This window comes from Rhineura floridana, chromosome 4 (genome assembly GCF_030035675.1).
Source record: "Rhineura floridana isolate rRhiFlo1 chromosome 4, rRhiFlo1.hap2, whole genome shotgun sequence".
In the NCBI taxonomy this organism is placed as follows: Eukaryota; Metazoa; Chordata; class Lepidosauria; order Squamata; family Rhineuridae; genus Rhineura; species Rhineura floridana.
Genome location: NC_084483.1, coordinates 186,588,734 through 186,610,684, shown reverse-complemented (window position 1 = coordinate 186,610,684; position 21,951 = coordinate 186,588,734). Strand labels below are relative to the sequence as shown.

The 21,951-nt window shown below is 43.2% G+C and overlaps 1 protein-coding gene across 1 annotated transcript in view; it reads left to right on the top strand.

Moving 5' to 3' along the window:
• The window catches only part of PPP2R5D (protein phosphatase 2 regulatory subunit B'delta), a 70,385-nt gene extending 48,434 nt beyond the window's left edge, over nt 1-21,951 (top strand). Inside the window, exons 7-17 of the mRNA XM_061625495.1 lie at nt 3,128-3,220; nt 5,705-5,835; nt 7,060-7,119; nt 7,438-7,546; nt 8,858-8,911; nt 12,459-12,629; nt 14,632-14,759; nt 15,328-15,429; nt 16,573-16,645; nt 18,017-18,133; nt 21,110-21,951. Coding sequence (XP_061481479.1) covers nt 3,128-3,220; nt 5,705-5,835; nt 7,060-7,119; nt 7,438-7,546; nt 8,858-8,911; nt 12,459-12,629; nt 14,632-14,759; nt 15,328-15,429; nt 16,573-16,645; nt 18,017-18,133; nt 21,110-21,247 — 1,176 coding nt within the window. The 3' untranslated portion in view covers nt 21,248-21,951. The remainder of the gene's footprint in view (nt 1-3,127; nt 3,221-5,704; nt 5,836-7,059; nt 7,120-7,437; nt 7,547-8,857; nt 8,912-12,458; nt 12,630-14,631; nt 14,760-15,327; nt 15,430-16,572; nt 16,646-18,016; nt 18,134-21,109) is intronic.

Below are 21,951 nucleotides of genomic sequence, written 5' to 3'. Positions count from 1 at the left end.
CACTGGTAACCTCCAGGCTGGATTACTGTAATGTGCTCTATGTGGGGCTTCCCTTGAGGTTGGTCCAGAAGCTGCAGCTGGTGCAAAATGCGGCCGCAAGACTGCTCACTGGGGCGGGGTATCGCCAACATGCCACCCCGCTGCTGAAAGAATTGCACTGGCTGCCCATTTGCTACTAGGCCAAGTTCAAGGTTCTAGTTTTGGTGTACAAAGCCCTATACAACTCGGGACCAGGATACCTGAAAGACCGTCTTACCCCTTATATACCCAGCTGATCACTGCACTATGCAGGTGAGGGCCTCCTGCAGATACCATCTTATCAGGAGGTCCGTTCTGCACAACATAGGAAACGGACCTTTAGTGTGGCAGCACCTACTCTGTGGAATTCCCTCCCCTTGAATATAAGACAGGTGCCCTCTGTTATCTTTTCATCGCCTGTTGAAGACCTTCCTCTTTCAGCAAGCCTTTTAAGTTGAGACCTATCCCAGCCTGCGTCTGTGTTGGAATTGCTTTTTAGTATATTTTTTTAAAACAATGTTTTTTTAAAAAAAATGTTTTAACCCCCTTTTTAAAGATCTTTTTAAAGCTTTTAAAAAAAATGTTTTTAAAGTTGTTGTGTTTTGGTGTATTTTAAATTTTTTATGATGTTTTGATGTGTTTTCAGTGCTTTTGTTTGCTGCCCTGGGCTCCTGCTGGGAGGAAGGGCGGGATATAAATCAAAATAAATAAATAAACTGCCTACCTGTGAAATAGCAGCTACTTGTCAAAAGCTCCTAGGATCTGAAAGCAGAAGCAGCAGAGAGCATGTTGAATCTTTCCAAGAAGAAGTTTCAAATAGCATTTTCCACCAGAACTTGGTTTTGTGGCTAGGATGTGGAGTCTGCAGAGGTTTCTTTCGCAGAGGTGTCTCGCTGAGGGTTGCAATTCGATGTCCGTTTGCTATGGAGAAGGATCATAGCTCAGTGCTGGAACACATGCTTTACATGCAAAAAGACCCAGGTTCAGTCCCCAGCGTCTCCAGGTAAGCCTGGGAAAGACTGCTGCCTGAAATACTTGGAAAGCTGCTGCCAATCGCTGCTGGACTGTACTGAGCTAGATGAACGAATGGTCTGATTCAGCATAAGGCAGTTTCCTGTGTTCCTATGGAGCCAGCTTTTTGAACTTGATGAGATTTGCTTCCAAATAAACTTGCATGGGATCAGACCGTTGGTCCCTTTGTGCAGGTCACTGAATTAGGCCCCTCCTGACATGAATTGTCTACATTTCTGCAGACTTCTTTCTCAAAGGTCCTGTGACATGCCTGTTCTCTCGCTGGCTGGGAAGAGAAAGATGAAAGCTTTCTCTGGAGACATCAGCTCCCCTTTCCTGTGCCAATCAGTACTCGTATCTCTCTGATATTGCATATTTCCTTTCTTTTTCTTTAGCTTTCATGAGCCAGTGATGATCTTATCCCCGTTCTGTCATGTCTCCCGTTTTGTCATCTCCTCTATCATTTAGAAGGACTGTCCTGCTATAAAGCCATTTGTTCTAAAAATCACTCCTCTTCCCCTTCTGGAAGCATTTTCAAACTTCTGATGCAAGCTGTTAACTGGCAGATTTGAGGTCCCACTCAAACTCCATGGATAATCCATTCATATTTTCATTGCTGTCAATGGACTTTGTAGACTTTAACTACTGTTCAAGTAGTTTTTGACCAAAAGTTAACTCATGAACTTAAAATAATCGGGGGAAGGGGGGGAAGCAGTCCCTGAGGACTTTGCTACTGTTTGGTGGCCCTTCATATCCTATATGGATAGGCATATGATGTCTCATTACCTCCCAAAGTTATATAGTTTTATTTGAAAGAATCAGTGAAATATATTAGTATGTTCTCCCCATAATTATTGTCTCACCTTACTGTGAACAGAATGTTCCCATGGAATTTGTTTTTGTGTATTGTGTTTATCAGATTGGAGTGTTTCCATATCTCATTGTAGTTTGTTTTTGTTGTAATTATTTTTAAAAATAAAGTTAAAAAAATAGTTTTTGACTATTTCCTATAGGTTGTGTTTAATTTTATATACTGCTTTTGAAATATTGTGGGATCTTAGGACTTTTTTTGCCTTTGACACTCCTAAAGTAGAAAGGTAGTTTCAAATATATAATCCAAAGCTACTATCCAGTGCACACTTACTTAGCAGCAGGCCCCATTGAGCTAAGTGGGACTTAGTTCTGAATATACATGCTTGGGATTATTACCCTTGTGAGTGCTACATATAAGAGTTTTTTGTAAGTAGCTGCTTGCTTGATCACCTTTGGTGTATAAGAATTGGCTCCAAGCAACCAACCATGGATGGTTTACAAAACTTGGCTCCCTTCCAGCCTTTTGTTGTATCGTAGCTAACTAACATACGTATGTTTGGACAGGCTTGGTAGTGTAAATATTTTATTGTTTGTTTATTTATTTATTAAATTTATATCCCGCCCTTACTCCCAGAAGAAGCCCAGGGCAGCAAACAAAACATTAAAAACACTCTAAAACATGTTAAAAACAGACTTTAAAACGTATTAAAACAAAACATCTTTAAAAACATATTTTAAAAAATTCCAACACAGATTCAGATTGGGATAAAATCTCTACTTAAAAGGCTTGTTGAAAGAGGAAAAGATATCAGAGATGGTGCCTGTCTAATATTTAAGGGGAGGAAATTCCACAGGGTAGATGCCACAACACTAAAGGTCCACTTCCTATGTTGTGTGGAACGGACCTCCTGACAAGATGGTATCTGCAGGAGGCCCTCACTTGCAGACTGCAGTGATCTACTGATATATAAGGGGTAAGGCAATCTTTCAGGTAAATGATGATGATGATGGTGATGATAGACCAGTAGCCTGTAGACCTGGGGTGGCCAACCTGTGGCCCTCCAGATGTTGTTGGACTCCAACTCCAATCAGCCCTGGCCAGTAGTCAGGGATGATGGGAGCTGTAGTCTAGCATTCATCTGGAGGGCTACAGCTTCCCCATCTGGTCTAGATAACTGGAGTTGCAAACTGTTAGCAGTTGATATTAAAGCAGCAAGTAAACAATAGGAATGACCAGTCTTTTGTTTACAAATAATTATTTTCCTGGCTTTCTTTCCCTTCTTAGCTGGTATATGAATTCTTTCTGAGGTTCCTGGAGTCGCCAGACTTCCAACCAAACATAGCCAAGAAATATATTGACCAGAAGTTTGTATTGTCAGTAAGTAGTTACAGCTTACTTCCTCCTTGGCATTTGTTTAAAATTATTTGTTAACTGCTTAATACTTAAAAACCTCTAAGAGGTAAACAAAAATACAACAGTAAAACAGTATTGTAAAAAACAAGAGACAACACAGATACCAGTAAAACAGCATGATAAAAACAGAAGTTCCATAATAGCGTCCAGTCTTATGGATAAGGGAAAACCTGGGCAAAAATATGTGTCTCTGTAAGACATCTGAAGCAACTAATGGCAGAGGGAAGGGTTTTCCAGAGTGCAGGGGCAATTGTGGAAAATGCTTGTTTTTCAGATCACCACATTGTGATACTCTGTAGTGTGGTGCTATAAATAAAATTGTGATCTTGCAGGTCTACATAAGGGCAGGCAGTCTTTTGGTTAACCCAATACCAGATTGTTCCCCTCTTCACTTTGCACCTGAGTTTAAAAGTCTTGATGGGTCAGATTGCAGAACATCAGGCCCAGAAATCTTGACAAGCTGTGGGAGTGAGACACAATATTTTAATTGGACCACATGCAATTAGATTTTTATTGTGCTGTTGATGTGCTTATTTACAAATTTTTGTGTTGGTTATCCTGAAAAGGACTTGGGGGTAATGCTTTCTTTTTGCTTTGCTTTGTTTTTAGTCTTCTCTAGATTGCACATCAATGTTGGATTTTATCATATACTATCAGCCTCATTTCTGGCTTCACTTGGGAATTCTAAGAAACCAAAAAACCAGTGCAGTTTTGAAAGGTGCAGTCCTCCATCTGGATTCAAAATGGAATCCAATTATATCCAAACACAGATAAAAACCTGCTCCTTAATCTCAGGAACCCTCATGTAAAATGTAGCTACGATAGCTTAAGAGGCGTCCAAACGCATAGCAAGCAAACCACTTTCCAAAATATATGGTAGATGATGATTGGGAATATATATTTACATTACATTTAAAAATATTGTATTATAGGATTGCCTCTTGCTATATCCTCCTGTGTATTGAAGGAGCTCTCCTTTATATTTCATAATTACATGAGGTGCGTTATGTGGTAACATAGGAGACAGCCTTCTCGGTGGTGCTTCTGTTTGTGGAACAGCCTCCCCTCAGAAATGCGCCTGACCCAACACTAATACTTTTTTTGTTCCTGGTTAAGTCGTATTTGTTGGCCCAGACATTTTAAGCGTGAAGTGAATTAACTGATTTTTGTTTAGCATGGTCTTGTTTTATCTCCTGCTATTACTCACTGAGATATGTTATTAGTTTATTCTTGTGTTTTACTTGTTCTGCGCGTTACGTCTGACCAAGTCATACACAGACTAGACCCCTTAAAATGAACAAGCATGACTTGTGTCAGTTGATTTCATTGGATCTTCTCTGATTTAGCTGGATACAACTCTTTTATTTTGTATGTTGTTTCATAGCCTTGTTAACCTAATGAAGTGTGAGTTAAAAAGTACTTGCAGTAAATAATAATAAAATAAATATGCATGACATATATACGGTGGGATCTAAGAAAGTAGTTTCGTTAGTGGAAGGACTACTGGTTGCACAATGGAAGTTCCTCTCCTCTCCCTGCACCCCCCAAAAAAAACCGTTTTGGGGGTTCCCCATACCTTCTGGAGCAGATTTGGAGAGGGTGCAGGGGTGCATTCCTTTTCAGGAGGTGAGTGTAGTTTGCTTATGTAGCTTGTTACATTAATGTGCAGTCGTGGGGAGGGGAAAAATATTTTTACAGTTGTCTGGACTGTTGATGGATTAGAAGTTGATTTGTTCGTGGTCAGATGAAACAGGGAACACTGGTTGAGCATCTGCCTTGCATTCAGAAGGTCCCAGGTTCAATTTCCAGTATCTCCAGGTAGGGCTGGCAGAGAAACCTGTTTGAAACCCTGGAGAGGTGCTGCCAGTCAGCGTAGACCAGTGTTCTTTAGCCTTGGGTCCCTAGATGTTGATGGACTACAACTCCCATCATCTCTGACCATTGACCGTGCTGGGGAGGATGGGAGTTGTAGTCCAACAACATCCGGGGACCCAAGGTTAAAGAACAGTTCTATCTGATTCAATGTAAGGCAACTTCCTATGTTCCTGTGATATGGGAAAACAAAATACAGGCATTTTGGTTAGATGTGTCTCAGCTTCTCATATATGTGCACAAGTATCTTATCTGATACAGTAATTGGAAAATATATCATCAGGTACACAAAAGAGGCTCTGTTTAATTTAGGAGTCGCTGTTGCTGTGGGCCTTGCAGTTTATACTCACCAACAACTCCCAAGTTGTTTTGACATCCAGTTTGTTAACAAGTGCGGGACCAGCACAAGTTGAACAGTCAGGAGCAGCATTGTAGATGAATGTTCCTGTCTGCAAAATACTGCAATTGCTGCCCACTCTACTGGTTCAATGCTCAAGTGCTGAACTGTGTGTAGAGGGAATCTCCTTTGTGATTTGGGGCTCATGATGGGGTATTGATGTAATCCTCCTTCCATAGCTGCTGGACCTGTTCGACAGTGAAGATCCCAGAGAGCGGGACTTTCTGAAGACCATTTTGCATAGGATTTATGGGAAATTTTTGGGCCTGCGAGCGTATATAAGGCGGCAGATCAACAACATATTTTACAGGTAAATAACTGGTTAACTGGCAATGTTTAATCTATTGGGAGTTTTTGTATAGGAGGATTCAACCCTGATTCAAGAGATTGGACTACGTTTCCTTGGACTTCCAACATTATTATATGAACAGATGAAAAGACTTACAAATGACCTAGGGCAGGGGAGAAACCTGCAACCCTCCAGATGTTGTTGGACTACAACTTCCAGCATCCTTGACCATTGGCCATACTGATTGTGGCTAATGGATGTTGGGGAGTCCAACAACAACTGGGGGAGCATAGGTTCCCCCCTCCTGACTTACAGGGAATGTAATCGTAAGGGTGCAATGTTTCCCTCAGAAAAAACCTCCACGAAAAACCAAGAATGAAGTGCAATAACTTTTGTTTCCTCATTTTTTTTATGAGTCAGGATTATACAACTAGCTGGCCTGATGTCTCAGTGTGTTATAATTGGGCAATCTCAACGCTCTCCCTTTTTAAAAGAACCCCATCCCTCCCACCCATTATTTATTGTGCACTAGGTTTTGAGATATGGGTATTTGATGCCTCTTCCCGTTAGAGCCAGGGATGAGGAACCTGTGGCCTAGAGGGCTGTAAGTTGTTGGCTGACTACAACTCCCATCAGCCTCAGCCAGCATGGTCAGGGAGAATGGGAGTTATAATCTAACAACATCTGGAGGGCAACAAGTTCCTCTTTCCCTGTCTCAGAGTCTTATATCCCTTCTCTTATGAAGTCATTGGTCAGAGCAAGGATGGGCAAATCTTGCAAAGATTAAATGTGGAGCTGGGTAAAATGTGTACCGTTCATATGAATCCACTTAAGAGTTTCTGATTCATGTGGCTGCTGGTAAAAGCTTGGAAGTAGGTGTGCAATGCCTGATGGAATGTTCAGAACATTCTACAGCATCTCAGGGGCCAGAGTAATGTTACACCTTGCCCATGGCTCCTGTTTGCTGTCCCCTTTTACCCAAGCATCCATGCTTTCCTCCAGTCATTGGAATTCCTTGTCCAGAAACATCCATATCCATTTGCCTACCGAAATCTTGAAAGCAGAAACAGTAACAAAATATATGTCGGGGTGCCTGCACTTGCAGAATTTGTTTTCTCCTTGGACAGAATGTGGAGCATTTTTTTTTAAAATTGGATGGAGAGTACATGCCAAGTCCCTGCCCTCATGAAACCATCTGCTTGGTAGCCTGCGTTCTCTGCTTGACACTTGCTTCTCTCTACTCAGGTTTATCTATGAGACAGAACACCATAATGGAATTGCAGAACTGCTAGAGATTTTAGGAAGGTAAGGGATGCATCTTTCTCTTCATTATACTCTTCCTGTTCTATAGGAAGCTCTTTGCCCGGGGGATAGATAATTGTTACCCAGACTGTTATGTAAGATTTCCCATTTTCCCCCTAATTCTGCTAAGAGTCTTCTAAGAGAGAATGCTATGAACTGTGCAACTGGGTGCCTGGGAGCACTGCAGATGTTTCCTGCAGGATATCCTGACGATAAGGCAACAAATGGCAAGGTGGGGTTTGGGAACTGCTCTGTGTACATATGAAAACACACACATGTGTGTGAGCCCTGGCTATTTATGGTTCTTTCCCTTCTCCTCAGTATAATCAATGGGTTTGCTTTGCCCCTGAAGGAAGAGCACAAGATGTTCCTCATCCGGGTCTTGCTACCATTACACAAAGTCAAGTCTCTGAGCGTCTACCACCCCCAGGTAAGAAGTTCATTCAGATAATATGCGAGACTTGTTGCGTATGCCGTAAAATGAGACACGTTTATGAGCATAAGAAGAGCCTGGCTGCTGGATCAGGCCAAAGGCCCATCTAGTCCAGCATCCTATTCTCACAGAGGCTAACCAGATGCCTGTGGGAAGCCCACATGAAAGAGGCCCTGCATGCAACAGCACTCTCTCCACTTGTGTTCACCAGCAACTGGTATTCAGAGATGTGCTGCCTCTGATCCTGGAGGTGGTATACAGGCATTATGAGTAGTAGCCATTGACAACCTTATGCTCAATTAGTTTGTACAATTTTATCTTATTTTATTTTGTTTTTTTAAAAAGGCATGATGGAACCTACATTAGCTTAATTGTGGTCTCCCATCCAGCTAATGACTAAACACAGGCCTGCTTAGCTTCTGTAAGGTAGTGGCTTTATGTACCTTCAGACCAGGGGTGGGGAGCCTCTTGACTGCAGGCCTGATTAGGCCCGGCACAGGTCTCTCAGTATGATGTGCAAGGCTGTTGTCCCCGCTCATAGGTGGGGGTCCCAGGCTATGGTCTGAAGGCACATGAGGCCAGCACCCTGCTGAAGCTAAGCAGGATCAGGTCTGGTCAGTGCCTGGATGGGAGACTGCCTGGGAACCATATGTAAGCCGCTTTAGGTTTCTATCATGAAAAGAAAGGCAGGGTATAAATGTAATAAATAAAAAATATCCCTCAGGTGTGGGGCAGGTAACGATGTGGCTACAATGGAACAATTGGGAGCTTAATGTAAGGCCCTGAATGTTCTTTTGCAAGCAGATCTTGCTGAAGTGAGCCCTTTGAAGGGGTGCTTTCATTCCAAACTGCACCCGCAAACAGATTTCAAAGGGACTCGCTGTAAAGGTGGGTGGTCCCATCCACCTGCCAGAGTTATCTGTGGGGACATAAAGGATCTGACCCACTGGCCAGATGCAGTTCTCCATTCCTGCTTCACACCATACCCTGGGACCCTAATCCCCCCTTAAAGCAACCTAAGACACGGTCACCATTTCAATTGACTTAAACACAGAGTGTGATCTCATGTTTTTTTTTAATGCAGAAATAAAACCCATCAAGGTCTAGCATAAATATACATAGGATTGCAGCCTTCGTTTGTGGGCTTGGATGCAGCTGGTCACCCGTTGCAGTCTCTTGAGCAAACCTGATGTGCCATCTAACCAAAAGGCTGGCTATAAATACTTTTAGATACCGCACGCGTGCCGTCTGCCTCTGTTGTTTCCATAGTACCTGAAGTTTCTGACTGTACTGTGCTCTTCCTTACAGTTGGCATATTGTGTGGTGCAGTTCTTGGAGAAAGACAGCAGTCTGACTGAACCAGTAAGTGTTCCTTTGCGATACCCTCTATGTGGGGCTGCCTTTGAAAAATGTTCAGAACCTGCAGCTGCTGCAGAATCTTGCTGCAGCTATCAGAAGATAGTTATTCTGACATTCCTATATAATAGCGAACTCATTCTCTGAGTGCCTGACCTTGTTATATGCTTTCAAGTCGATTTTGACTTGTGGCGACCCTATGAATCAGTGACCTCCAATAGCATCTGTTATAAACCACCCACTTCAGATCTTGTAAGTTCAGATCTGTGGCTTCCTTTATGGAATCAATCCTGGCCTTAACGTGGCCAAAATGGGACCACCTACATGCAAAAGTGAGGCATCAGCAAGTTTAGAGGAACCCCAAGATTTGCATGAGCACAAACACAGTTTAGGGTTTTTTTTGGGGGGGGGAGAATCCCCAAACAGTATATTGAAGAAAGGCAGGAGGGAGGTGTGGTGGAATGCAGTACCCTGGAGAAGGACATGGCTTGCTGGCTGGAATCCTGATCAGGAGCACTCCACATGCGTTACTCCTGATCCTGCTCAATCTCCATGGCTCTCATTTTTTTTCTGAGCCCATTTCTAAGTATATCAGCGGTTCCCAATTTTTTCCCCCTACACTTGAAAACTGCTGAGGGTCTTGGCGGACCGCTTAATGATCTTTCTGTTGTAGCAACTGTGATGCCTGTGCTAGATGCTGTATGATTTTTAATTGCATTTTTATTGCTTTTTTATTTCTTATTTTGCATTTTATTGTATTACAATTTGCATTCCATAGAACTTAGGTTGTAATGCAATAAATACAATCTAAGAAATAAAAGAAGCAATAAAAATACAATTAAAAATCAATTATGAATATTTAATGTGGACATGCCATGGACCACCTGAATGAGCTGGTGGACTACTGGTGGTTCATGGACCACAGCCTGGGAACCCCTTCCCTAAATGATTTGGGCCAGAGTACAAAACTCTATAGATCCTTGGGACTTAGGACATGTTGTCGTCCTTGCTGAAATAGATGTCACATCCACATTATACATTTAAAGCACATGGCTTTCCCTTAAAGAATCTTGGGAAGTATTGTTTACCCTTCCAAGCACCCTTAACAAACTACAGCTCCTAGGATTCTTTGGCGGAAGCCAAGTGCTTTCAGTGTATGGTGTGGATGTGATCTGAGTTGTTTTTATTTTTATTTATTTTATTTATTTATTTTTTAATTTATATCCCGCCCTTCCTCCCAGCAGGAGCCTGCTTTGGTCTTTGGTTTGAGCTTTGATTGCGCTGATGCCCTGAAAAATCAGGCTGGGCCACTGCAGAGTATTCTTGGTGTGTTCCTGTGAAAATGTAGTTGCTTAGGAAAACCAATACATCAGCTAGTGCTGCCAAACAGTGTAATGACACTGGCAGATTGTCTCTAGATTACTTGATTTGTCTATTATTCTGGGCTGTACGAAAACTAAACTAGTATAAGAAGTTGTTAAGAGACTAAGAGAAGTCATTAGTAGAGCGACTGAAAATGGGTTATTGGAATGCGTGCCTTATACTAGCCTTGGGTTGAATCCAATGCTAGTCCTATTCCGAGTAGACCTATTGAAATGAACGAACCTGAGTCATGTTTGTTAATTTCAATGGGTTTACTCTGAGTAGGACAAGCATTGGATATGGTCCCTTGCTGAAGGTTGTGGTGATAAATGGAGGACAGATCTTGCGTTATTAAGTTCGCTTTGCGCACCATGTAGCAGCAGTATTAATGTCAAGGCCAAGCTAAAAGTTAAGATAGGTCTCTCTTCCAAGTAGAGAAGAGGTAGATTGCAAGAAAAGCTTAGGCGGACAAGTACTAAGGGTGTTAAAACAGTTGCAGTATGTTTAGATGAATGGCCATTTGCCTTTTAACTGAATTATTATTTAAACTTAAATCAGTTTGTGAAATGTACATATTTCTAAAACCTTAATATAAGCTGCTTTTTTGAGGTATTGAAGAAACACACGAGAAGCTTCAATGCAATAAGCAAAGGCTACCAGTAATTGTTAGAAGAGACCGTCTTTAATGTTTCCCATTTCTTTTCATACACCAGAACCAAAGCAGCTTTAAAATGAATAGATAAAATGTGCCCTGAATTGTCGGGCTTACTAGTTAAATTTTCGCTTGTTGATTAAAAGTAGTCTTTTTCATTTAATCAGCTAGAGCCATAGATGATTCATCTCCTGGTTAAACTAATTGAAGCTTGCAGTACTAAACAGCACAGGAGCAGTGTGAGTTTCTAGCTTTGCAGTGAAATCATCATACCTTCTCATAAGATACTCCACTGCCGTCTTGTAGATTACTCCTGGAATACAGTGAAAGGCACAGGATCGAATGCAACACCAAACAGTGTATTATACAAATAAGCGGGCTTAAGCCTCAGACTTGTGCATGCTGTCTCCTCCCCTTATTCCTTACCTCGTGTGTGATGATTAATAACTTCCAACTGGTTTCTGGCAAGCCATCATTTGCCACTTGCTTTTCAGGTAAACAATGGTTTGCCGATGAGCACAAACCAAAGGTTGCCTTTTTGGATGAAATGGTAAACTTTTTTTTCCAGACCAGAATCCAGTCATAATCCCTGCCCCCTAACAAAAGATTGTTCATCTAGAAAATCTATACGTGCGCTAATTATGTCACATTATGCAAATTCACATCTTATGCCTGTTTGTTAATTAAGTGCATTTTTAAAAAACAAATTCACTAAGAGTCCTTAGGTCTTTGGCAAGTTGCTATCTCTCAGTACTAGCCCCCCATCTGCAAATGGGGGTAATATTGTGACCTTCCAGGTTTGCTCTAAGGATTATGGTGGTGACTGTGAAAAGTTTTGAAGCACTTTTATGAGTGGGATCTGCAACAAAAAGTTGTACTGTTCAGGCTTCCAACCATGCCCTTTCCCAGGATATTCCATTCCATTTTCTGTCCCCTTCCCCCCAGACTATTAATATTCTGTGATCACTGAGCATGCACTCGGATAATGAGTGCTATTAATATATGGTACTATTGCAGCCTTTCCCATCCAGTGTGCCTCCAGATGTTGTTGGACCACAATTCCCATCTTTCCTGACCATTGGCAATGCCGGCTGAGGCTGATGGGAGTTGTGGTCCAACAACATCTGGAGGCACACTGGTTGGGAAAGGCTGTACTGTTGAGTATAGCAGGAGAGAGGAGGACTCTTTGAAATAGTATTGGGCTGTGGGGTTAGAGACATGGGCAGAGCTGAAAGTGAATTACTAATGAAAAACCAGAGGCACATTTTATTGATTTTAATAACATTTTAAAGAGAAGTTTTATAAATACAGTATCTGCTACCTGAGATACATAATAGTACTTTTAAGACTCTAATCCTAACCCTACTTACCTGGGGGTAAATCCCATTGAATCCAGTGGGACTTCTTTCGGTGTAGACATGGTTTGGATTGCACTGTTCGTAAGATTTTTTTTCAGATTTAAAATTCTAGATAGTACCACCAACAAATGTTCCTACTTGTTTCTTTAATATTTGTAATCTCCTTTCTTTATCTGTTCAGGTGATTATGGGCTTGCTGAAGTTTTGGCCAAAAACGCACAGTCCCAAGGAGGTGATGTTCCTGAATGAGCTGGAAGAAATATTGGATGTCATTGAGCCCTCTGAGTTTGTGAAGGTTATGGAACCTCTGTTCAGGCAACTGGCCAAGTGTGTCTCTAGCCCTCACTTCCAGGTAGGTCCAAAACTCAGGATGCTGGCAACAGCTTTAGTCCCTGTTCATGTTCAGCGCGGAAACTCTGAAAATTCCCAAGCATCTTGGCGCATAACACAGGTGATTGTTCAGTGAAAGATTTTATAGCTAGTGGAGGTAGGAAATACGCTTTCCTCACCAACATAATGGCCCACTTCAGATGATCTCAGTCCAAAAAACTATGGTTTACAAAACAGCAATGGGTGTTGTGCCCACATGCTCTCCCCTCCCCTTGCACACTGTAATAGAAACGGTGGTTTAACATCCCAGTTTATTTACGGAGATGAAACAGGATTCCTAGTTTAGACATCACTGGATACTGTGGTTCAACAAACCCCACTGCATTACAGCACACAAGAAGAGGGAGAAGCACACAGGTGAAAAGTGCTTTGGCAGTTCTCTTCAACACTGGAACATTGGAAGCTTTCTTATATTGAATCAAGCCACTAGTCCATCCAGCTCATAATTGTCCGCACTGACTGGTAGTGGTTTTCCAGGATTTCAGGCAGGGGACATTGCCAGCCCTACCTGGAGATGTTGGGGATTGAACCTGGGACCTTCTGCATGCAAAGCAGATGCTGTGCGACTGAGATTAGAACTTCTCCAAGAACAAATAAATCATTTCTAGTCTATGATAAGTTATGTTTGAAGCCAAGGCAAAAGGGGAAGAGTCGATGGAAATGGCACTAGGTGGAAATGGACATTAGGTTTGTTAAGCTATCAGCAGAACCTTGGGTTCCCCCTCCCTGTTATTTTAGCTTTGAGACACCCTAGAGGAAAAAATGGAACTTCTAGGACTGATTGCTTTATGCTTCTTTTTTCCGGACATGTACAGGTTGACATCTGTATTAAGAGTAGTATTCGTTTTGCATGAGTCTGCGTCTGTGTAGGAATTGCTTGTTAAGATGCATTTAAAGCTTTTAAAAAATGTTTTTAATATGTTTTGTTTTAATACGTTTTCAAAAATGTTTTGTTTAAAATATTTTAAGTACTTTGATGTTTTAGAGTGATTTTAGTGTTTTGTTTGCTGCCCTGGGCTCCTTCTGGGAGGAAGGGCAGGATAGAAATTTAATAAATAAATAGTGAGTGTCTATGCAGACTATGTGTTCCCCTCCATCCCATCAACACTACAGTTTGGACCGAGATTGTAGAGATACTCTGATCTGTACAGAAATGTAATTTTGGTGGTAGGGCCCTGCTTGCTGCAAGGGCAGAATCACAAACATTTGGAAGAAAGTTTGAATTCTTAGATTAGGCACTATCAGATCAGACAGCTGAACATTATATGTCAGGTTCATTTATATATACAGCTCATAATATGCAGCAACCCACCCACCCCAAATGAGTATTTGAAACCAAGAATAGAGCGAGAAGGCCGCTTTGGAGGTCATCTAGTCCATCTAAGCACAGGAATGAAATTTGCAACTACATCATCCTTGACAGAAGACTGTCCAGCCAGTGCTTAAATACCTCCAGCAAAGGAGAACCCACCATCTCTCAAGATAGTCTGTTCCACCACTGAACACTTTTGACATTTCGAAATTGTTCCTAATATTTAGCTGAAATCTCCTTCTCAGTAATTTCCACCTGTTAGTTCTAGTCCTGCTCTCTAGAGCAGTGAAAAGACTGCTCCATCCCCTGCATGAGAACCCTTCAGATATTTGAAGACAGTTATCTTGTCTCCTCTTAATCTTCTCTTCTCCAGGCTAAACATAGCCAGCTCTTAGAATCATTCATTGTAGGCCTTGGTTTCCAGATCTGTTGCCAAGCTGGTCACCCCCGACTGAACATGCCCCAGTTTGTCAATGTCCCTAAAAGGTGGTGCCCAGAATGGCCACAATACTACCCAGCAGACAATAGAGTGGAATTGTTACTACTTCTGATCTGGACACTGGGTTTCTGTCGTTCAGGTTAAGAGTGCATTACCTGCTTCCCTTTAAAATATCTCTCTATTTAAGAAGTCTGTTTTCCTTTATTTCTACAGGTGGCAGAGAGGGCGTTGTATTATTGGAACAATGAATACATCATGAGTTTGATCAGTGACAATGCAGCCAAAATTCTCCCTATCATGTTCCCAGCACTCTACAAGAATTCCAAAAGTCATTGGAACAAGTAGGTCATTTCTGTGAGCCTTGGGCATGAATGTGAGTACAGGTGAGAGAGCTCTGTCTTGCTCTTCTACCGCAGGGTATTGGTGCAGATGCTAGTGCCATGTTCAGTTTCTAATTTCATTCAGATTTTAGCATGGGGAGAGAAGGGCTCCAGTGATGATTGCTTGCAGTATGCATGCAGATATAGAATAAGCTGTTGTCCCTTGAGCTTGTCCAACCATTTACAACAGAGATAGGAAACTTGTGACCCTTCAGAGGCTGTGGGACTCCAGCTCCCATCATCCCTGACCATTGGCCACATTGCCTGGGACTTATGGGAGGGAGTCCAATATTCTCTGGAAGGCCACAGGTTCTCTACCCGAGTTACAGATTTATGACGCTCTTGGGAATAGTGAATGGGTATGTCTGTTCTGGCATTTGAAGCTTCTGTTCTTTATGTACACAGTATAAATATCAGACATTGGGAGTTTACTGCACTGGTCTTTTAAATCTCTTTCTTGGAAGGGCAGTTTTTCACCTCTGTCCAAAGTGCTCTTTAATTCTTTCTCCACCTCATCTGTCTTTTGTAGGACAATCCATGGTTTGATCTACAATGCACTCAAGCTGTTCATGGAGATGAACCAGAAGCTGTTTGATGACTGCACACAGCAGTACAAGGCAGAGAAGCAGAAGTGAGCACTTGGCTAGGAAAACTCTGCCAGCAGCTAATCCTGTGAATAGTGTGACTTTCCTTCTTGATAGCAGTTAACAGCAGCGCTGGGTCTGCTGTAGCCCTCCAGATGTTGGACTGCAGATCCCATCATATCTGACCATTGCCTATGCTGGCTGAGGCTGATGGGAGCTGGGAGTCCGGCAACATCTGTAGGGCTACAGGAACCCTCATCCCCACCGCTTCTGTGGAGGCCATGCCAGTCAAACTAGAGCACACTCTAGAGCAACTGGTATTTGAAAGTGTAAGCTTTTGGGGAGCTAGTTACTTCTTTTGAGCAAACACATCTAGGGTTGTGCTGTTACAGCTACTCTTCATTCCCATTAAAATTGCGAGACTTAGACCACCTTTACACCATCCGTTTTTTCTACTATTATTCCACTTTAAACAGGCATGGCTTCCCCCAAAGAATCCTGGGAAGTATAGTTTGTGAAGGGTGTTGAGAGGTGTTAGGAGACCCCTATTCCCCTCGCAGAGCTACAATTCCCAGAGTTCTCTGGGAAGAGGGACTGACTGTTAAACCACTCTGGCCATTGGAGATCTCGTGCGTGCATGCGTGCTAACAACTGTCAGTACCCATAGAATAATAGTGGAATTAATGTGTGGTGTGAATGTGGCCATAAGAGTTTAACTGTACTTGGCATGTCCAGTTCTACAAAGCCCTCCATTCTATGCAGAGGAGGATTTGAGGGACTACAAAGCCTTGGGAAAGTGGCGTTCTTTGGGTTTTGTCACAAACAAGATTAAGAAGAAGGGGAAGAGGATATGTCTGCTTTATGAAGAGGACACAAACAGAGGACTGTTATGTTTGGAGAAGTGGGTGGGACAGGAAGTCACTGTGGCCACTCAGAAGTCTGAACTGAAAGAATGAGCTAGGACCCACCTTTTGTGAGGCATGTGGTAAGGGTCTGACATATCCCTCAAATAGCTGAGGATGAGAAGTTTACATTTGAATTCTGCCAATATCTGTTTAATATGGAGCATTTTTACTGGGATCATCCCCCCCCCGGTTTTTAGGAATGGCTTAAGTTGGTCTGAGCTCTAAAGAGAGGGTGGATTAGAAGTCTAAATGAAAATAAATAAATAAATTCATTTCCTTCTTCAGAGGGCGGTTCAGGTTGAAGGAACGAGAAGAGATGTGGCACAAGATTGAGGAACTGGCCCGCCAAAATCCTCAGGTAATGGTTGCTACCAACAGATAATGTTGTTTTGGAAGTGTCCTCGCATTCCTGCTCTCTTAGGTTGAAAGACCACAGACTGTTATACGATGAAAAACTCCTTGTGTTTGCCTCAGTGGATAAATGTCGGGACTATGACAGGGATGGGGAACCTGTGGCCCTACATTCGTTGCTGGACGTGCTGGCTGGGCCTGTTGGGAGTTGGAATCCAGTGGCGTTTGGAGGGCACCATGTTGTCTGCCCCTGAACTTGGACCTGTTTTAAAATCTCTGTTCAGCCATGGCTTCATGGCACGGCCTTAGATGAGTTGCTATCGGCTTCAGTTTCTCATCTGTAAAATGGGAGTCATTGTCAGATGCAGAAGATAGCAATTACGAAAAGCAAGATTAATGGTTGCTTCTTCCTTGATTAGACCCAGCAGATATGCTTTTGTTAAGGTATTTGCCAAAAAAAAACCCCACGGTTTAATTCTCCCTCACTTCTTCTTGGCAAAGTGGAACCAAGAGTAAAAAAAAAAAAACCCAGCTCCTCTCATGTCTGTTTGATGTTTGGTAAGTTTGCTATCATAGGAACAAACATGGAAAGGTGTCATATACTGAGTTAGGTGATTACTTTATTTACCACAGTACTGTTTGTGTTGACTTGTAGCTGCTCCCCAGAGTTTCAGACAGCAATGTTTCGCACACCTATTTTCAGATGTCAGTGATTGAACCTGGGACCATTCATTTATTTATAGTATTTATATTTTTTATTTCACCTATTTATATATTGCCTAACACCATGGTCTCTTAAATGGTCTACAGGAAGATCAATAAAGATAAAAACAAAACTAACAGAATCAGAAATGCTGCCTTTTAGGGCATAGCCCTCAGCATACAGCTAAAGGAGATCTGGTTGTTACGCATTTAAATGCTGAACATAAGAGTTCAGAATCTTAAAGAAGCTCCAAGTTTTTGGGACCAGCGGCATAAAATCCTTTGTCGCATAAAGGCAGACTGAAACAAGTGAGTGGCATGTTTGAAGAATTGTACTGAAGGGCCTTTCATAGTTCCAGAGGAAGACAGTTCCACAGCAGCAGGGGCCACCACCAAGAAAACTCTGTCCTTTTGATCGCCAACCTAATTGACTACACTTGTTGGCACTTGAGGAGAGCCTCTGCAGTTGATCTTAATAAACAAGCAGGATCTTTAAGAGTTTAATGTATTTTAGTCCCTCGTGCCCTTTTCACGGAAGGGAGACTGTGAGCTGTAAAGGCAAATTTCAGTGTTATATTGCACTTACTACATTTATGTGTGTTTAAACATTTTGGTGTTTCAGTACTTGAGTTGCGGAGCTTGCATTCCCATTTTTCTATGTGCTGTGTTCCTGCAGTACCCCATGTATTGCGCACCCCCACCTTTGCCTCCTGTTTATTGCATGGAGACGGAGACCCCCACTGCAGAGGACATACAGCTACTGAAGAAAACGATGGAAACAGAGGCTGTGCAGGTGACTCATCTCTATATCCTCCAATGAACCAGGAGCCCTTTCTGTAGCGTGAAAGCACTGGGTTCTTGGTGAACACTGGAACTCCTCCCAAACAAGCAAGCAGCCTCTTCTCTTAAATAAGAGGTCCCATCATATGCCTCTGGAGGTGTTAAGGCTGGCTGCCGCTGTTTCTTGTGAGAGAAGGCAGTAGAGGCTGGGTGGGAACTTTATACCTGACTCTCAGTTGGTCTGGAAGATAATGTGTTGGCGGCCTCAGATTTGAGGCTTCTGCACACTGTAGTATGATGCAACTCAAACTTGCATCACATTAAACCTATCAAAAAGTCTCATGGAACCTTAAAGACCAACATGCTTATGGTAGAAGATTGGTGATGATTGCAGACATGATTGCATTAAGACCCTCTGGTGCGGCAGGGAACCAGTCACAAGAAACAATTGTGGTTTGCTTGCAAATGGCTCCCTCCCCCCTCTGCAGCATATTAATGCAATCATCTCAGCAGTTTGTTTATTTATAACATTTATAGCCCACCTTTCCTCCAAGGAGTGGCAAGGTGGCATACAAAGCTTTCCCCTCTTCGCCATTGTATCCTCGCAACAACCCTGTGAGGTAGGTTAGGATGAGAGACAGTGACTGGCCCAAGATCACTCAGTGAGCTTCTTGGCCAAGTGGGGATTTGAACCCTGGTCTCCCAGGTCACAGTTGGACACTCTCAACCACTACATCACACGGGCTCTCTCACCAATCTTAGCACCAACTTGCTACTGCAAAAAGTTAATGGTATGCTTATTTAACATATATTTAAGCTTCTTATTTCCATTTGACTCCCACCTTTTTCTCCTTTACATATTTATTATTAAACTTATATCCTGCCCTTGCCAACAAAAACGAGCATTTCAAGGTCCCAGAAGACTCCTTGTTTTTGCTACAAGAGACTAACACTGCTGCCCCTCTGGAAATTTTTGCGTGATGTCGGTTGGTGCACAAAGCATCTGGCAATTTGCTCATTGAACTGCTGCTGAATTGTATGCCACATCCTGGGCTATCCAGAGCGTCCACCATACCCCTCCTCACCCCCAAGGCCCTTTTAGTGAGGATTGTGCTTGTTTCAGATATTCTTTCAGAAAGAAAGAAAAATGAAGTCTTTGAGAATTGTGCAATTGCACAAAACCAAGTGGAAAACAGACTTGCTTAGTGCCAAATTGCCTTTTGCAGAACAGAGTGAGGCAGGAAGGGAGCTGCTAAATCTCCCTATGGCATTTGTAGCAGCTGAGTTGCCTGCTTAATATTTGAGCAAGAATGATCACACACCCCCTCACAGTGTTGCACCTTCAACTATATGGGCTGGTGGTGCAAACACAGCATCAGCATGGTTGGGCATCATCTACTGGGGTCTTCACACTAGCATGGACCCATCGATTTGCTGCTGTTGCTCTTCTCTGCCCTCCTGCTGTGCTTGCTCTGAGCCCAGAGACTGCCATCTCCCCTTCACCTCCCCTGGCCCCATCCACCCCTGCTTTTTGGCACCCAGTGTTACTTACTTTGTCTCCCCATGTAATTCCCACACCCAAGTGATAGGAAGCTCTAGGGAAAGTTTGTGCATCCCTGGCTGCACCTTCGGTTCACTCCAAAACTTCCTTCCAATGCCAGCATGCCCAACCACCCAATCCTACAGATTTGAGCAGAGAAAGCGATCAGAAAGACAGAAAGTACAGCTGCAGAGCTTTATATACGGAGAGTTGTCCTATGATGGTGACGGTCATGCACAGAGTCCCCCTTTGTGTGTGTAGTGGGAGTTATGTCCAATTAAACATTCTTAGGACCAGGCTGAAAGTGTGCGCGCACATATGAGTGAAAGAATGAGCGGGAAGACTGGGGCATATAGTTCTGAACCTCAGTGTTCCCACTTTGTGAAAGAGGCCTAATAAGTCAAGGTTGTCTTTCTACTTGATGGAGCAATCTAAGTTTCATTGACTGGCCTTCATGCTTGCTTCTCAGCCTCTGTGTTCCCCCCATCTGTAAACTAAGATGTTTTCTATCTAGATTGTCTTCTTCATGCTGAATTCTTTTTATGATTTGCTGTCTGTGTATGTGTGTGTTGACCTGTAGGCTGTAGCTTGGCTCATTTGCTGATCAGTTTTGTGTACACTTTGTTAGTGTTCAGTTTCCAGTTGTGGCACGGCTGTTGTCCGTGTCGTGATATTTGCGCACCTGACGTCATGTGTGGATGGTATTGCTTGGTGGCAGATGCCTTGTAAGAAAGTGCAGTGGCTGTCTAGCAGAGGTGGAGGGAACCCTTTTCAGCCGGAGAGCCACGTTCACCCTTCATGGCAACCTTCTGGGGCCCACATGGCAATAGTGGGCGGGGCCAGAAGCAAAACTGGGTGGAGCAATGAATGCAGATTTTACCTTTGTACAGTAGACTGGTTTCTACAGACACACACCTCTCTATCCTCTATCTAGGCAAAACCACTCAAGGAGGGTGCAAAGCAGGTCTGGGGAAAGTTCCAAGAGCCAGATAGAGAGGGCTGAATTTGGCTGCCAGGCATGAGAGATTCCGTACCCCTGCTGTGTGCAAGCGAATAGAAAGTTTGTGTGCTGGTTTTCTTTAATTTAAAGAGGCGGGAAGCTGGAGATGAGGCCAAGAGGATATTCAAGTAGGTGGGATCAAGAGGTCCCTCAAAGCCTTGGAGTTGACCCCTGGTTAGGTGTAGCTTGGCACTGACCTCCAATAAATTCTATAAAAAGTAGACCAACCTTTGCCAACCTGGTGCTCTCCAGCTGGTTTGGGCTACAACTCCCATCAGCCCCAGCCAGCACATGTCGATGGGTGTTGTAGTTCAAAACAACTGGAGGGCACCAGGTTGGTGAAGGCTGAAGTAGACTAGCCCAAAGAGAGGAGTGCAAGGGGCATTTGTCAGGAGGAGTTATGCAGCCCCCCCCCAACCTCCCTAACCTCTTGTGGATTTTGCACCTAGATGCTGAAAGACATGAAGAAGGAGAAGGTTTTGCTGCGTCGGAAATCAGAGCTTCCTCAGGATGTCTATACCATAAAGGCCCTGGAAGCACACAAGAGAGCGGAAGAGTTTCTCACCTCAAGCCAGGAGGCGCTCTGACGGGCTAGGGAGCCCCTGGAGGGAACACAGAAATGCACTTTGTTCTAATGTATAACTAGGGAATGAACATGGTGAGCTGTGCCTGTCCTCCGCTCCATTCTCATTCTTTCAGGTTAGATTTGATTTTTACATTGTACCTCATATCCTACCACACTGTCACTTCCTTCTGCTTTATCCTCTTAAAGCTGTTTTTTGTGTGCACGTGTGAAGGGAGCCCAGCCCATCCATGAGAGAGTGTCATTCCACACAAGGGTCATCCCTATTCCTTCTGGGGGGTTCCCCCCCAATCTACTCCAGGCCCAAGACCAAAGCTTTGAGAGTTAAACCACTTATCAGCCATACACTACCGCAGCCTTTGCCAAGCTGGTGCCATCATTTTGCAATACAGCTCCAACAGTTGGCTGGGGCTGATGGGGGTTGTAGTCCAAGATAGCCAGAGGGCACCAGCTTGGCAAAGGCGTGTACTAGAGTAATAATCCACTACAGCCTCCCAGCACTTGTTTGTACCCTTTTTTCCCCTCTACCCCACACAACGATACGGTCCGTATAAAAGAAGCTGTATGTGAACTGGCAGAGCTGCTTATTACAGTCCACTTTCTAGGGGTCAAGGCAGACTTGTTCCTTGGGGACCAAGCCAGATTTGGGAACAATGTATTGCTTCCTCTCTCCCCCCCCCCAGAATAAACGGCTAATCTATTGACGAA